This window comes from Solenopsis invicta, chromosome 9, assembly GCF_016802725.1.
Source record: "Solenopsis invicta isolate M01_SB chromosome 9, UNIL_Sinv_3.0, whole genome shotgun sequence".
In the NCBI taxonomy this organism is placed as follows: Eukaryota; Metazoa; Arthropoda; class Insecta; order Hymenoptera; family Formicidae; genus Solenopsis; species Solenopsis invicta.
Genome location: NC_052672.1, coordinates 7,058,563 through 7,076,348, shown reverse-complemented (window position 1 = coordinate 7,076,348; position 17,786 = coordinate 7,058,563). Strand labels below are relative to the sequence as shown.

The 17,786-nt window shown below is 31.9% G+C and overlaps 1 protein-coding gene and 1 non-coding gene across 3 annotated transcripts; both read right to left on the bottom strand.

Annotated features, from left to right (window-relative positions):
* Positions 1 to 253: 253 nt before the first annotated feature.
* Positions 254 to 11,131, bottom strand: LOC105198914. 2 transcript variants are annotated; one of them, XR_005575508.1, is made up of 3 exons: positions 11,055 to 11,131; positions 6,175 to 7,614; positions 254 to 6,096 (listed from the first exon to the last, which is right to left on the bottom strand). It is a non-coding gene; the product is annotated as an uncharacterized LOC105198914 (transcript). The 2 variants fall into 2 exon arrangements; XR_005575507.1 differs by having other exon boundaries at positions 254 to 7,614.
* A 2,060-nt stretch (positions 11,132 to 13,191) lies between these two features.
* Positions 13,192 to 14,620, bottom strand: LOC113004712 (peritrophin-1-like). Its single transcript, XM_026138903.2, has 2 exons — positions 14,530 to 14,620; positions 13,192 to 13,821 (listed from the first exon to the last, which is right to left on the bottom strand). The coding sequence occupies exons 1-2, from the start codon at positions 14,534 to 14,536 to the stop codon at positions 13,349 to 13,351; spliced, it is 480 nt and encodes a 159-aa protein (XP_025994688.1). The 5' UTR covers positions 14,537 to 14,620; the 3' UTR covers positions 13,192 to 13,348.
* Positions 14,621 to 17,786: the final 3,166 nt, after the last annotated feature.

Sequence of the window (17,786 nt, the reverse complement as noted above, 5' to 3'; positions counted from 1 at the left end):
AATGCGTAATAAAGCTAAAGTGGACTTGAACATTTACTTTAACAAATATACAATTTGATTTATATATAAACAAAAAGTAATTGAGAATTATAACTTATTAATTTATTATAACATAGTAATATTAATTAAAAAGTGAACAATATTAATTAAAAAGTGAAATGCTAAACAAATTGCTTTCAGCAATTAGCAAGTTAATAATATTATAATAATATAACGTAACGTTCTATTAAATTATAACATTTAATTATTCTGTAAATAAATAATTATTGACAAACACTTTATTTTTTACAATAAACTGAATTATCTCTTAAAATTGAATTAACACTTATGTAATAATAAGATATTAGCCAAATTATAAGAAAAGCAAAAAATTTATAAGTAACAAGAATTCATAATATAAAATTGATGAATAATTTGCAAACTTTGGATAATTAAATAAAAATTGAAATAAAGCTTTGACTCAAGAAAAGCTTTGATTCAAATAACTGTTTTGTATCATGTTTTTTAGTAAGATGCCAGTGATTTATTGCTGATTATCAATTTTTACTGAAAGTGAAGTGCAATTTTCATTGCAAAGATGTATCGCGCAAACATCATTCTTCTTTTGTTTACAAATTTCCTGGACAGAATCGATACATAAAGGTTCAGGACAGGACAGAACCTAGACCACGTCGTTGTCGAAAAATAGAACTTCTTGCAATCATCGTTTGGAAGTGGCACTGCATAATCATAATTCTTCTCTGGCCAAGTACTGATGCAGGCACATAGATTGAGATATATCGTGTTCGTTACTGTTTCAATCAGAGTTTTTATCAAATCGTTGTCATCGTTCTATCATCGTTGTGAAAACGCTATCTTTACTATACTAGCGTATCCCACAAACGGCATCTCTTTTCTGTTTACAAACTTTATGAATAGAATCGAAGTAGAGAGGCTCGGGACATGATTGGACCCACGGTATGCCGTTGCTGCACAAACAGAACTTCTTGCAGTCGTCGTTTGGAAGTAGAACTGCATAATCTGGATCTTCTTCTGGACAGGTACCTATACAAGTAGATGGATCGAGATTGTCATATGTTGCGTGTTTGTTGCTGTTTTTATTGGTCAGAGAGTTCAATGAATTGTCGTTGTCAATTATTTTAGTGAACTCAAAAGTATCATCTTGACTGAATAAGCGTACTCCGCAGACCGCATCTCTTTTCTGTTTGCAAACTTTTTGAACAGAATCGAAGTAGAGAGGTTCGGGACATGGTTGAACCCACGGTATGCCGTTGCTGCACAAACAAAACTTCTTGCAGTCGTCGTTTGGAAGTAGAACTGCATATTCTGGGTCTTCCTCTGGACAAGTACCTATACAAGTAGCTGGATCGAGATTGTCGTATGCTGCGCGTTTATTGTTATTTTTATTCGTCACAGAGCTCAATGAATTGTCGTTTTCAATTGCTTCAGTAAATTTAAAAGCATCATCTTGACTGAATGAGCGTACTCCACAGACGGCATCTCTTTTCTGTTTGCAAACTTTTTGAACAGAATCGAAGTAGAGAGGTTCGGGACATGGTTGAACCCACGGTATGCCATTGCTGCACAAACAAAACTTCTTACAGTCGTCGTTTGGAAGTAGAACTGCATATTCTGGGTCTTCCTCTGGACAAGTACCTATACAAGTAGCTGGATCGAGATTGTCGTATGCCACGCGTTTATTGTTATTTTTATTCGTCACAGAGCTCAATGAATTGTCGTTTTCAATTGCTTTGGTAAACTCAAAAGTATCATCTTGACTGAATGAGCGTACTCCACAGACGGCATCTCTTTTCTGTTTGCAAATTTTTTGAACAGAATCGAAATAGAGAGGCTCAGGACATGGTTGAACCCACGGTATGCCGTTGCTGCACAAACAAAACTTCTTACAGTCATCGTTTGGAAGTAGAACTGCATATTCTGGGTCTTCCTCTGGACAGGTACCTATACAAGTAGCTGGATCGAGATTGTCGTATGCTGCGCGTTTATTGTTATTTTTATTCGTCACAGAGCTCAATGAATTGTCGTTTTCAATTGCTTCAGTAAATTTAAAAGTATCATCTTGACTGAATGAGCGTACTCCACAGACGGCATCTCTTTTCTGTTTGCAAACTTTTTGAACAGAATCGAAGTAGAGAGGTTCGGGACATGGTTGAACCCACGGTATGCCATTGCTGCACAAACAGAACTTCTTGCAATCATCGTTTGGAAGTAGTACTGCATATTCTGGATCTTCTTCTGGACAGGTACCTATACAAGTAGATGGGTCGAGATTGTCGTATGCTGTGCGTTTATTGCTGTTTTCATTTGTCAGAGATTTCAATGAATTTTTGTTGTCAGTTACTTTAGTAAACGTGAAAGTATCATCTTGACGGAATGAGCGTACTCCACAGACGGCATCTCTTTTCTGTTTGCAAATTTTTTGAACAGAATCGAAATAGAGAGGCTCGGGACATGGTTGAACCCACGGTATGCCGTTGCTGCACAAACAAAACTTCTTACAGTCGTCGTTTGGAAGTAGAACTGCATATTCTGGGTCTTCCTCTGGACAGGTACCTATACAAGTAGCTGGATCGAGATTGTCGTATGCTGCGCGTTTATTGTTATTTTTATTCGTCACAGAGCTTAATGAATTGTCGTTTTCAATTGCTTTAGTAAACTCAAAAATATCATCTTGACTGAATGAGCGTACTCCACAGACGGCATCTCTTTTCTGTTTGCAAACTTTTTGAACAGAATCGAAGTAGAGAGGTTCGGGACATGGTTGAACCCACGGTATGCCATTGCTGCACAAACAGAACTTCTTGCAATCATCGTTTGGAAGTAGTACTGCATATTCTGGATCTTCTTCTGGACAGGTACCTATACAAGTAGATGGGTCGAGATTGTCGTATGCTGTGCGTTTATTGCTGTTTCCATTTGTCAGAGATTTCAATGAATTTTTGTTGTCGGTTACTTTAGTAAACGTGAAAGTATCATCTTGACGGAATGAGCGTACTCCACAGACGGCATCTCTTTTCTGTTTGCAAATTTTTTGAACAGAATCGAAATAGAGAGGCTCGGGACATGGTTGAACCCACGGTATGCCGTTGCTGCACAAACAAAACTTCTTACAGTCGTCGTTTGGAAGTAGAACTGCATATTCTGGGTCTTCCTCTGGACAAGTACCTATACAAGTAGCTGGATCGAGATTGTCGTATGCTGCGCGTTTATTGTTATTTTTATTCGTCACAGAGCTCAATGAATTGTCGTTTTCAATTGCTTTAGTAAACTCAAAAATATCATCTTGACTGAATGAGCGTACTCCACAGACGGCATCTCTTTTCTGTTTGCAAACTTTTTGAACAGAATCGAAGTAGAGAGGTTCGGGACATGGTTGAACCCACGGTATGCCATTGCTGCACAAACAGAACTTCTTGCAGTCATCGTTTGGAAGTAGTACTGCATATTCTGGATCTTCTTCTGGACAGGTACCTATACAAGTAGATGGATCGAGATTGTCGTATGCTGTGCGTTTATTGCTGTTTTCATTTGTCAGAGATTTCAATGAATTTTTGTTGTTAGTTACTTTAGTAAACGTGAAAGTATCATCTTGACGGAATGAGCGTACTCCACAGACGGCATCTCTTTTCTGTTTGCAAACTTTTTGAACAGAATCGAAGTAGAGAGGTTCGGGACATGGTTGAACCCACGGTATGCCGTTGCTGCACAAACAAAACTTCTTGCAGTCGTCGTTTGGAAGTAGAACTGCATATTCTGGGTCTTCCTCTGGACAGGTACCTATACAAGTAGCTGGATCGAGATTATCGTATGCTGCGCGTTTATTGTTATTTTTATTCGTCACAAAGCTCAATGAATTGTCGTTTTCAATTGCTTTAGTAAACTCAAAAGTATCATCTTGACTGAATGAGCGTACTCCACAGACGGCATCTCTTTTCTGTTTGCAAATTTTTTGAACAGAATCGAAATAGAGAGGCTCGGGACATGGTTGAACCCACGGTATGCCGTTGCTGCACAAACAAAACTTCTTACAGTCGTCGTTTGGAAGTAGAACTGCATATTTGGGATCTTCTTCGGGACAGGTGCCAATACAGGTAGATGGATCTAGATTTTGAATCTCGATTTTATCAATACTTCTAAGGTCGTTTTTTATGCGTGCTGTATTGCAAATATAATTCTCTGGGAAATCACAGACTTTCAAAATAGGATTGAAAACGAGGTTTGGAGAATGGCATTTTTTAAGAGTACTGATGCCATTCGCGCAGATGTAATACAGATTACAGTCAGTTTCATGAGGAATTTTAGTGATTCCTGATGTTGTATCACATTTATTTGATGTTGGCAGATTAGGTACGTTCGTAGATCCAGCGTTGCAGACAACGTTCTCTGGAAAATCGCAAACTCGAAGTTTAGGATTGAAATGTAAGTTTCTGGGACATGTCTTCAATACTTTTTTGCCGTCATTACATTTATAGTAGGACCTGCAATCGTTTTCGTGAGGTATTTCGCTATTCTCATTGAAACAATTATCTGAATCAGAAGTTGTGGATGATCGTTTTGTGGGAACTGTTGGCGCAAGATTAGCGCATTTGGCTTCGGTTGGCTCGTTACAAATTTGACGAATATAATCATAATGTAGACCATCCAAACAATCTCGAAGAATCTGTTTTCCATCAATACATTCGTAATACTGAGTACATTCGCACTCGTGAGGGAGCATTACTTTCTCTACGGATCCTGCTGGAGGGCAAATGCCTAGACTGATTGTCGGCATTGGTATAGTTAGATCACATTCCTTTTCCGGATAATCGCATATCTGTAGACTCTGGTTGAAGTGAAGTCCTTCTATGCATGATTTCAGGACTTTCTTACCCTTAGTGCATAAATAATACTCGGTGCAACTAAAATTGTGTTGATACGCTCTGCCATCCGGAGAGCATTTATTATCGTAGTCGTCAATTAAGATGTCGTGGGTCATTCTAAAATCATATGGAAGTGGTCGGATGCATTTCACTTTGCTTGTCAAATCGCATTTTTCTTTTGTGTCATCAAAGTACATACCGCTTGGACACTTCCGTAATACTTTGTTGCCCTCTACACACTCGTAATATTGATTGCATAGACATGGATGAGCAAGCTGTGCTCTCTCGGTTGATCCCTTGGGAGGACATGTTTTACGAGGCTTATCGCTATTAGTTTTCGTATTTGATGTTGTTGTGTATACTGTTCTAGGCGTTGTTGAAGTTATATGAGCCGCACATTTGACTTCATTCGGATCGTTGCAAATTTGCCAAACATAATCAAAATGTAGACCATTTGGACAAGATCGAAGAACTTTTTCTCCACCAACGCATTCGTAATACTGTGTGCAATGACATTCGTGAGGTAAAAATACTTTTTCAATGGAATCTGAAGTGGGACAAAAATCTAGATAAATTATCGGCAGAGATCTGTTTAGATCACAACTCTTGTGTGGATAATCACATGTCTGAATAGACATGTTAAAATGAAGTCCCTCTGTACAGTGCTTCAATATTATCTCACCATTGGAACATAAATAATAAGCAGAACAATCGGTCTTATGCTGAAATCCTCTGCCTTCTGGAGCGCATGTAATATTGTAGTCATCAATACGAATGTCGAAAGTTGGAATATCGAAGGATGGAATCGGCCGAATACACTTTACTATTGAGGGCCAATCGCAAACTTCTCTCACGTAATCAAAATGCTTGCCGATTGGACATTTTTTTAATACTTTTTCACCGTTTATGCAATCATAATATGTATTGCATAGACATGGGTGAGCAATCCGCGCTTTCTCCGTTGAACCTTTTGGAGGACAGTTTTTACGAGGTTTGCTAGGATCTGGTGTTGGTGTTGGGATTTCTGTTGTTGTTGTTGTAGTCGTTGGTGTTGTTGTCGGTTTTTCCGTAGTCGTTGAAATTGTGACTTCTGTTGTAGTTGTTGGTGTTGTTGTTGTTGTTGTTGTTGTTGTTGGTGGTGGTGGTGTTGGTGGTGTTTTTGTAGTCGTTGTTGAGGTTGTAGGTATTGGTGATGGAGTACTTCTACCATTGCAATCTACAATTTCCTTGTTATCACATTGACCAATCTCTGGATTAAATAATAAATCGCCTGGGCATTTTATCGGATATTTACCTTGTACGCCGTCAGTACACCAATAATAGTAATCGCACATGGTCTGATGAGGAATCTTGTAACGTCTGCCGTTTGGTATGCAAACCCAATTAGTTGGATCTACCGATTTTGTCGGCGTTGGAGAAAATGGTGGTGAAGTCATTGGTGGATTTAATCTCGTTGTAATTATTGAGTGGATAGTTGATGGTACGACAACCGTACTCGATGGAACGATATCATTGCAGTTTACATTTTCCGGAAAGTCGCATACACGGAGAACTGAGTTGAATAATAAATCACGGTCGCATTTCTGTGGAATGGGGTCTACCATACCGTTCAAACACACATAGTAATGATCACACGTAGTCTTGTGTGGAAGCAAGTGTATTATGCCATCGGACTCACAAGAATCCAATGACGGATTCGGCGTTGGAGAAAATGGTGGTGAAGTCAATGGTGGATTCAATCTCGTCGTAATTATTGAGTGGATAGTTGATGGTACAACAACCGTACTCGATGGAAAAATATCATTGCAGTTTACATTTTCCGGAAAGTCGCATACACGGAGAACTGAGTTGAATAATAAACCACGGTCGCATTTCTGAGGAATGGGGTCTACCATACCGTTCAAACACACATAGTAATGATCGCACGTCTTGTGTGGAAGCAAGTGTATTATGCCATCGGACTCACAAGAATCCAATGACGGAGTTGTAGGTGTCGGAGTACTGGATGACGGAGTCGTCGGCGTTGGAGTAGTCGTTGACGGAGTCGTCGGCGTTGGAGTAGTCGTTGACGGAGTCGTCGGCGTTGGAGTAGTCGTTGACGGAGTCGTCGGCGTTGGAGTAGTCGTTGACGGAGTCGTCGGCGTTGGAGTAGTCGTGGACGGAGTCGTCGGCGTTGGAGTAGTCGTTGACGGAGTCGTCGGCGTTGGAGTAGTCGTGGACGGAGTCGTCGGTGTTGGAGTAGTCGTTGACGGAGTCGTCGGCGTTGGAGTAGTCGTTGACGGAGTCGTCGGCGTTGGAGTAGTCGTTGACGGAGTCGTCGGCGTTGGAGTAGTCGTTGACGGAGTCGTCGGCGTTGGAGTAGTCGTTGACGGAGTCGTCGGCGTTGGAGTAGTCGTTGACGGAATCGTCGGCGTTGGAGTACTCGATAGCGTAGTCATTGTCGGGGTCGATGACGATAATTCACATCCTGCATTCCACGGCCAATCACATACTTGAAGTTTAGCATTGAAGTGTAATCTGTTGCCTTTAGTATCCATTAAAGGGCATTGTAATGGATCCCCTTTCTCTCCCAATTGACAATTGTAGAATTTCGTGCAGTCACTTTCGTGAGGTATAAAAACTGTTTTGTTTTGTGGGTTATCTTTGGGACATTTTGTCCAGTCAGCAACTGGTGATTCGTTGAGAGCAACAACACTCAACGTGGCCACGTATAAAATGGCCACTAAATATATCCCTAAAATTAAAAATGATGTAATGTTAGTTAATTATAAAATTAATCTTGATAATTAAATAATAATATATAGATTCACGACTGCGATTTGTATAGAACAAATTAAGTAGAATATGGTCCAAGACGGTCATAGTAAGCTCTTGGTGCTGAAATAATATTTCATGTTTCAATTTATATGTTTGAATGCGAACTATGCGTCGTTACTTTCGGTTTTAAACACAGCTCTTAAAAATGAAATATAATTAAATTTAAAATTAATTTACCCATGTTAACTTGCATTTTTAAATTTTCTTTGAAGAAAACGAAAAAATTGTTGCAAAAAATATTATTTCGATCAGAGTTTAAATGTGGATCTTTTATCCATCCGGGAAGAGTGTCTTAACTAATTCGACCATCGAGGCATTTGGTAATATTTTTTACAACAAGTAATAAGAAAAAAACGTCTTATAAGGCTGACGTGTAAAGTCATAATATGATCTAGATTCACGACCTCGACTTGTATGCAACAAATTAAATAGAAGATGTTTAGTACGTAGTTTGATATGAATAATTGAAACAAATAAAATATTTTTTCAGCACCAAGATCTTGCTATGACTGTCTTGGCTCATCTTTTATTTAATTTGTTAAATGAATAATATTTTATTCTTTAAATTTATGAACATTTTGCATTTAATTTAATAAACGAACAAATTTACGAAGTAACTACATTATTATTTAAGTTTAAGAAACGCTTGCGATTTTCTTGTTCCTGCGTAAAAACATCATTAGAATTACATTAAAAAATTTATAACTTTATCACGTTTTTAGTTTGTAAATATCAGATTTTTTTATCTTTTTGTTATTTAGCCTATTAATATAATGCTCATGTTTAAAATGAATACTGTCTTCCTATGTTTTGTTAAAGTTAATATTATCCCATTATGTTTTCAGTTTATGACGAATTATATAGAGATGTTACGAACTGCAGATATTATGACTATTCGTTTATTAGGAGAAGAATTTCAATAATTATTTATAGAATTATGTAGTAGTTTGCCGTTATAGTGGTATTACTATGCCAACACACAATGAATAACATTTAATATATTAAGGCATTTTTACTTTCGAGCATTTCTATACTTTTTTCAAGGCACATTTTAACATTTATTGTAATTATACATATTTACTCATTCCTTTTAAACTTGAGCGTATTATCATACGAATGTATGTACACTCGTGTGGGTGAGTGTCTTTTGTTACTTAAATTTTTTTTCAGCTATACACATTTCGACTTATGCAAAATTAAACAATAACATCGAATTTTGCCAATGTAGACCCTTATACGTACAAATGTCCCAACAAGCTTAATATGACTTGTTTTTCCAGTTTTCATATTGAAGTAGTTATAAACAGGGATAGGAAGTAATTCGTCACTTGTAACGCAGTTACAAATTAGAGTTACTTTTTCTTGGTAACTTAACTTTGTTATTTTTTTTCTATCTATAACTATAACTTAACTTATTGTTAGTTACAATTTTTTTGAGTAACTAATACTTAATATATGTATATAGTTATATTATATATTTTAAAATTATTTATCAATTTAAGTTGCATTTGGAAACATCACCCGTATTATTTTATCTTTGTTTAACATTCGGTTAAATTGAACAACAAGAATAAAATGAGGGCACTTTGATGATATTCTAAATGCAGTCTAATGTGATTGATTAGATCTAAAGGTAAGAACGAATCATACTATTTAACCGCATTGTTAGTGAGCAAGTGTAAATGAACGAAAATGTTCAGCGTCGGTGATTCTATAGTAACATCACACAGAGGGAATTTTTATGATACAATTGAATATCAAATTCTTTTAAAAATAAATACAAACTTTACTAAAATTTCAAAATTGTATTAATTCTCTGTAGTATTACTACAGATCCTTATACATATATACATTTATACATACAGATATATAAATATATAACAAATTATAATTTTCGAATTGAATTAACTGGACAAGTTGTATAAAAAGCATTCATATTCAAATTAGTTTTAATTTAATTATCTAATTATTTAAGTAAAATGCTGTTAAGAAATAATAAAAATAGATAATAAAAATAGATAAATATAGACGTCTATACAGTGTATTCATTAACGGTTGTGTACATCTTTTACTATAAGAATGCGCCTTAATCATGACTTACCGACTACACTCCATGTAATTTATATGAAGTCCGTAAGTTACCTTTTATGGTAAAAGGTGTATACAACCATTAATGAACACCCTGTATAGTAGTTATGAGGTCAAATATAAGGACCGATTAAAACGATAACTTTATGATAAAATTAGATAAAATTTTAATAAAGTTAGAAGCATTTCTTATCGGTTTTTTTAAGTAGAGGAATCTCACTGAAAATTAAGTATAAAAAAGTTTAAAAAAATTTTTTTTTAATTAAAAATTATAATTTATAATATTATAATAATAAATTGTAATATTTAAAAATTAAATCAGAAACGTAATTATAATATGACATATTTTTTCTCTTTTTTATGTTTTGTAAATTTTGTAGTTTCTAATTTAAACATTTTATAAAAAAATAAAGTTTCCTACCAGAAATTTGATACCATTACGAAAAATTATTGTATTAATTTTTTGTAAAAAGAATATTTTAAAGCTTGAAAAGCCTATTTAAAACAATTTTTTTATTAATTTTGTTTTTCTAATAATATTTCAACAAGTTACATCGCTTTAAAGTAATAAATATTAAAAGAATATTAATTTTTAATTTTATGCATTTATGAATGAAATATCATAGAGACGAAACCTAAAAGACTGATTTTTAAAGTTCTTTCCTTTTTCTTTAAAATGCATTTTTGGAAATTTTTCTACACTTTTCTTTCATCAAGATGCTTAACTTTTCGTGAGATGCTAGAAAATTGCAAGTGTATCAAACTTATGAACGGTAGTATATAAAAAGATAAAAATCTGTTGTAACACAGTCTAAGTCTTTTTAAAATATATGAAATTTATAACTTGTGTCAATTTTTAAAAGAGGAAAAAATATATGTATATATAATAAATATGATATATTTAACATAAATATGTAAATAATAAATATAAAATATAATAAATGTTACATATAAATATATAAATATTAGAAAAAATTATATAATTCATATACATATATATACTTATTTGAAATATATGATTGTTGTGCAACTACTTTTATAACGATAAAAATATTTTCAATTGGCATACATATCTATGTTATTATTTAATGCTTTTTTTGTTGGCATCTGCACATAATTAAACACAATTATTTGCACTGCACAAAATTCTCTGTTTCTTCACGTTCCCAAATGATTGCCCTACACATTCTTCACTCAACAATCCAACATATCCATATTGCTATCGCTTTATCTCACTTTATCCGAGTTCCGTCAATCGCGAACACTCACCTTTCATCATGAAGAACTCATTCGCTAAAATTGGAGACCAATATCTATTTCTTCACTTATTAAATTGCTAACTGACGAATTCGTTATAACGAAATGATTTTTATACAAGCGCACGGGACTTATCATTTAATACGCGCTTATCATATCTAATATTTGACAAAACCCTTCTCTTAAAAGTTAAGCATTTTTAAGCAAGTGCAAAAATATATTCATATTTTATTAAATATAGGGTGTCAATTAATAAACGCATTTTGCAAATGCATGTGAGTGAATTAAAAGACAGATTTTATTTTAACTCTTAGTATTATATTAATTTTTTAGAATTTTATACGTAAGGATTTTTTAGATTTTTGATTACGAATCGGAAATTAAAATTTTTAAATTAAAAATGGTAAATCCAATATGGCAAACCAATAATTCATAAATTTAGTCGTTATAAAAATCAGTATATTGGATTTATTGCAGTTGCAGATTAAAAATCAGAAGACAGAATTTTTTAATTTAACATGCTGATTCAATATGGCGAATTAATAATTAAAAAAAATTTAATTCAATAATTTAAAAAACACAAACAAAAATACAAAATGAAAAACTTTAGAAATACAAAAGAAGAAAATAGAAATTCACCACTCGTAGTTACTTTTGGACTCTATTACTAAAAGCGAGGACCGATAATTAGAAAAATTTATGCAATAAATATCATTTGTTTGTAACTATTGTTCACGGAGAAAACGATTTCTTTGAACTTAAATTTATTTGAAACGGTCCAAATAAACTAATGCTTGAATCAATAAGTGCGACTAATAAAAGTCTTATTTTCGTTAAACAATAGGTTTGTTTGAATAAAAATTATTTTATTTAAACACTTATTGTTTAACTCAAATAAGACTATTATTAGTCGTACTCACTTATTCAAGCATTGGTTTGTTTGGACTGCTTCAAGTAAATTTAAGTCCAAAGAAATCGTTTTGTCTGTGTGGTTTTAAAAAGATTCTTACATTTTACAGTCAAAAACTTTGCAAAACAAGTTGAAGAAAAATACAACTATTTTTTTTATTTTTTGATCGTAAAAAACTGATATTTAACGTTCCAAGTTTCAAGAAGTTTATCAAAATAATTAAAAACTGATCAAAAAAAGGTGAAGTACTATGTGCTGCGTTTTGACGTAAAGAGTTAACTCTAGTTTCCCATACATAAATATGACGTACCCTAAGCGTATTTTTTACATTGCTATAACGTTTTTATAATATAATTTAATTATAATATAATTTAAAGTCTAGGATTGAGATTAAAAAAAAATTAATTATCCAAAGTACTCACTTTTTGCGAATTTTTGTGACATTTTTAAAAAATTGCAATTACTTGAGAATGAACTATTTTTTATTTTATCTTGTTTATCGTTTTTATCAGACTCTGAGATATCAATTTCATATATTATCAGCTAAAAAATGTGCTTTCTGTTCAAAGATATAGCGTGTCAAAGTTATGAGGCCAAAAACTCAGGTTGGATGATCAAAAATAAGGAGAGCTACGATTAAGAGTACTTGACTATCACGATGCAAATAAGAGTACAATAATCTTGAAATAATAGAAATATAGTTTATAATACAAATGATTAATTTGCTAATTAAACTATTTTTAAAGAAAATATTGAAATAATACTAATAAACCAAGCGTATTAGCAATTTAATTAACATACAACTTGCGGTCTTAGTTTTATCAAATTAAAATTTGTTAAGACAATTTTATTTTAATAAGATTTTAATTTGGGGTTCAAATGCAAAGAATTATATAAAGATTGGAAAGTTGAGATAAATTATATCTCTTTATATTTATCAAGCAAAAATCATGAAATGTGGGACACACTATTATCAAGAAAAAAGATTAATTAAAAATTCTGATATAATAAAACGATGCTTAGATTACTTTTATTATTTTTACTATAATCAAAGGAGATGTACAGATAAGTATCGATATTCTGTTATCAGTTGATATAGGATTTATCAATTTGGCAATCTGTATAAATAATTTTCTGCTTAGTACTTAATATATAAATAAATTATATAAATTTCAATTTATTTTATTGGAATCTTTTTATTATAATACATTTATTAAAATTAAAGTTGTTCTCAATAAAAACCTATGAGAGATGAGTGTTTGCTCAAATCGTCGGTTACTTCTTTCATCTCTACACGAATAATTGATAAAAATATGGAAAGTCCATAAAACGTGTTTATTTCTTATTTCTACTTTAATTCTCGTCTGCTAAGTTTTGCGCTATATCCTTTGCTTGTCTACTGTCGGCACTTGGCTTTTCTCGGCCAGTTACAAACGGATGCCGTTTCGTCGTAATGCAACCCTATCGGGCAGTTCTGAAGGAAAGGAGTGCCGTTACTGCATTTGCAAAATTTGGTGCAGTCACCACTGAACGGTAGCTGTATCGTTCCATACGCAGGATCCGAAATTGGACATGTACCAATGCAGCCGGACGTATCAAGGGGTTGAGTGTTCGGTATGAGATCGCATCCTGCGGGCGGCCAATCGCATTGCTGAGTAAGTCTATTGAAGTGCAGACCATGGGGACATGCCTTAGTCACATTCTTGCCGTCTTGACATTCATAATACAGAGTACAGTCTGTCCGGTAAGGCAACCTGACGGTGCCTGACGACGGACACTCCTCCTTCACAGGTGTTTTCCTCGGAATTTTACACGCAGATTCCCCGATGGCAACAATCGTCAATGCAGCGACGATTATCACATAATATTCTGTAAATATAAATTTATAAATTATAAAATGCATTCTCAATGGCCAAAAAAGAATTAGATTCTGTAATACTTATAAAAGAAGAATAGTTTTGCTGAAGTTTAACTGGATACTAAAAATTTAACTGAGTACAGATCTGAAAATAATTTTAATCATAAAATGGTTTTTTGCAACATTGCTCATCATGCTTGAACATTCGTCATAATTATTTTGTTGTTGATGTTTTAACAAAGTTATTTTCAGATTTATACCAAGCTAAATTTTTAGATATTTTAGCAATACCGTTCTTTTCATGTATATCTTCGTCTTTCTAAATGACAAAAGTGGCTTTAATTCCGCTGCACAACAAGAAATAACTTTTATCGGCTTTTATGGTTGAGAACGTAGCCGTTCGTGATGGTGTAAGATTTATTCTCGCCAATACGCATTAAATAAACAGTGATGATAAAAGACTATCTCTTATCCGGAAATTTAACCTACTTAGACTTAATGGTTAAATCTTGTCCAAGTTCAAAGCGGATTTTCGCGTATAATATTCACTTAAAAGAAAGCTAGAAAACAAACTCAATCGTGTACGATCTAGGGTCACCTTAATATTTGAAGTGATTTGTTAAATTAGCACACTGACGTTAAGGAACTAAATCGTTATTTATCACGTTATTTATCCCGTTATGTCAAAGGTCGTACAGAATTTTCGTACAGAAACTCACCTCTCATTGTGGTTTATTAATTTGGTACATCAAAAGGTAACCCACATTCGACAGTTAAAAATACAATAACACTGGCGGTTGAAACAGACGTATCGATTTTTATATCAATCATCTTATCGTCTGATAATGATCTTGCGCGAAGTATTTTGTCCTAAAAGTATATCTAGTTGCGCGAGTAAGAAATCAGAATATTATTCTAGGGTTAACGTTAATTTACTTTAATAATACTGAATATTAATTTATAAAATAATTTTAGCAAAATTACCGGAATCGACCAGCAAAATTGTGTAATTACCAAGGAATAGATAATGCAATCAATAATTTTTAGATAATGCAATCAAATATATGTATAGTATAATACATATACTTCCATACATTTACATCGTGTTATCATTTAGAGCTTTGAAATGTTTTCAGATAATGTTCAGGATGGCATAATTCGTCTTTCTTATTGTTAACGTAAAATCTCAATGACATAATTTTCGATAAAAATAAGAAATTAAATCATCAAGCGGGCGACTTTAAGGAATCTTTTAAGAAGAAACCCACCTACAAATATATTTACATTTGCGGGATTGCAGAAATCATTCAATCTTAATTTACATCAAAATATGTTTTATATACGAATAATAATAATACAAATTTTTGTAACAAAAATAGGAGATAGAAAAAGCAATTAATATTAACACATGTGAAATAAATAAATAATAAGTAATTAATAAACCACTTATATATTGCAATAAAACTGCGGTTTTATTTAAAACGATCATCCTTTATAAAACTTGATAAAATGTTTTGTTTTTCTATTTCTAGATATGAAATTTTACGTATATACATATATTATATCTCTTTTAAATTGTGCAGAAATATTATGTCCGCTTATTTTTAATTTGATCACTGTCTGTGTGCTCTTGAATACTGAATTAATTAAAAAATTGATTGAAATTATGAATATACTACTAAAAGTTGAAAAAGAAATAAATTCATAAAAACGATAAAAGTTATGTGTCATGCGCGTTTTGTTTTGTATATAGAAGCTAAATAAATGTCAAATATATTTTTAAAATATGTTTAATTAATGTACATGTTATGTTTCCTATTTCCGTTACTTTATTAATGCCGACAATTGAAACAGATATCAAACGGCGTGATGTCACTGATAACGACAATATTGCATGGACTATATACGTCTAAATTTTTGTGAGCGCACAAGGTTCTTCGATTAGACGATACAGAAGCGAAATTGTCACTATAGATCGGGTCATAAATCTTTATGACATGTTAAAGATTATTACGAAGTGATAGAATATGAAGTGACGTTATATCTTTCCTAAAGTAAAGAGATTGCAGTTTACGTGTTAAAAACACCACGTATTAAATATAGTTTTGCATAAATAAAAATAAAGCTTGCGTATCTAATTTGTTACAGTTTGCTTGAAATTCTTCTTTTTTTTTTTATAAATACGCAGATTTTTACTAGTTCTCTATTGATAAATTTTCAGCGTTACAACGACGGTCATCGATAAGCCTTTTATTACACAAATGTACATATATTCAGTGCATGATAAAAAAATTATACATGTTAATGGTATGATACCATTGTAAATCAAATTTGATGAAAAGAACGGTTTTACTAAAGTAAAGGAAAATCACCAATACTGCATCATAGTCTAATAAAGAGGTGCCGCTTTCCTAAAGCGGCACCTCTTTATTTTTTGAAAATTAAACATTGCACTGTATTAATATTGATAAAAACTTAATCCATTTAAATAATTAAAGAAATAAAAACCCATAGTTTATACATTCATAGCTTTTGTCTATATAAAATCTGTTAAAAACGAATTGTTAAAAAGTAAAAATAAAATTTATATGAATTTTTTTTTGCAAACAATTTAGTAATAGTAAATATATTATCAAGGTGGGACAAGTTATTAATAAAAGCAGCCATAAAATTACAGTTACATGTTTCTTAAAAACTAGCTAGTTACAAGTTACAAGTTATCGAGTTTGAAAAGTAATTCGTTACATTTACAGTTCCTGAAAAAGTAATGAATAATTACTTTTCTGTTAACTTTTTGTAATATTTTAATGCATTGCTATTTTAAATATAAGACTTCTATTGCAAACTGCTATTATTTGTCTTCATTTTAACGTTAAAATAACGTCAAACATTATATTTGATGTTCAAAATGATTAAATAAAATTTAATTATTATACGTATTTTAATTTTAAATATGAGCACACAAAATATATGAATATTACTTAAATAATGTGATTGTTTAAAGCCAGTAATAATTCCTAAAGTGATGTAATATCATAGAATCTTTATTTTATAAGTACATGTTTGTTTCGTTATATATTAATTTTTTTAAAGCTTATTATTAACAAAAAAAGATTGAAAAATATTAATAAAAATTTTTATTATTAAATATAACATTTGAAAACCATTTGTTTATTAAAAATAAAAATTATTAATGCACAAAATAAAATATATGTTTATATGGAAAAAATTAAAAGAAAAATATAGTAAAACAAAGTAAAGTAAAAATAAATTTCAAAAACTGAAAACTAATAATAAACTTTTATTAATACTTTAATCAATACATTGAATTGCATAGAGAGTTATATATGTAATCAAATTGTCTGGGAATCAAATTAATCCAAGGAATAAAAGAACACTATATTATCTGCTAGAAGACACTTTTTAATTTGTGTTTGTTTTTAAAATTTTCATTTTCAACTTTTTAAGAGAAATTTCAGACATATTGTCTAAAAATAAAGTAATGTGTCAGTATTAGTGACTTTTCTTTAACTAAAAATTTAGATACTGGAAACAACTTTTTTGTTATATTATCATAATAATTACGTAAGATGCTTGATTGCTAGAATATTAAAATTTTTTGCCACATTGCTCATTTTAATTGAGTTTTATGTAATTATTTTGATAACGTGATATGTCACAAATATCTTTTTTTTTTTTAATTAATCTTGAGCTAATATTTCGATAATGTCACACTGACCTTTTATTAAATTCTACAATGTGGAACAAAAGTAAGTATCCAATTTGATGAATTGCCTACAACTTTTAAATAAACAATAATTAAGATTTTTCCATATTTTATTTTTATTTAAACTTTTAATTTTTGTTACATTATTTAATTGAAAATGATATCGAACAAATGATCCCCTCTAACGTTTATAGAAAATTATACTGTCTTATGATAGTGTTTAACAACTAAAAATTCAAGAATTATAAT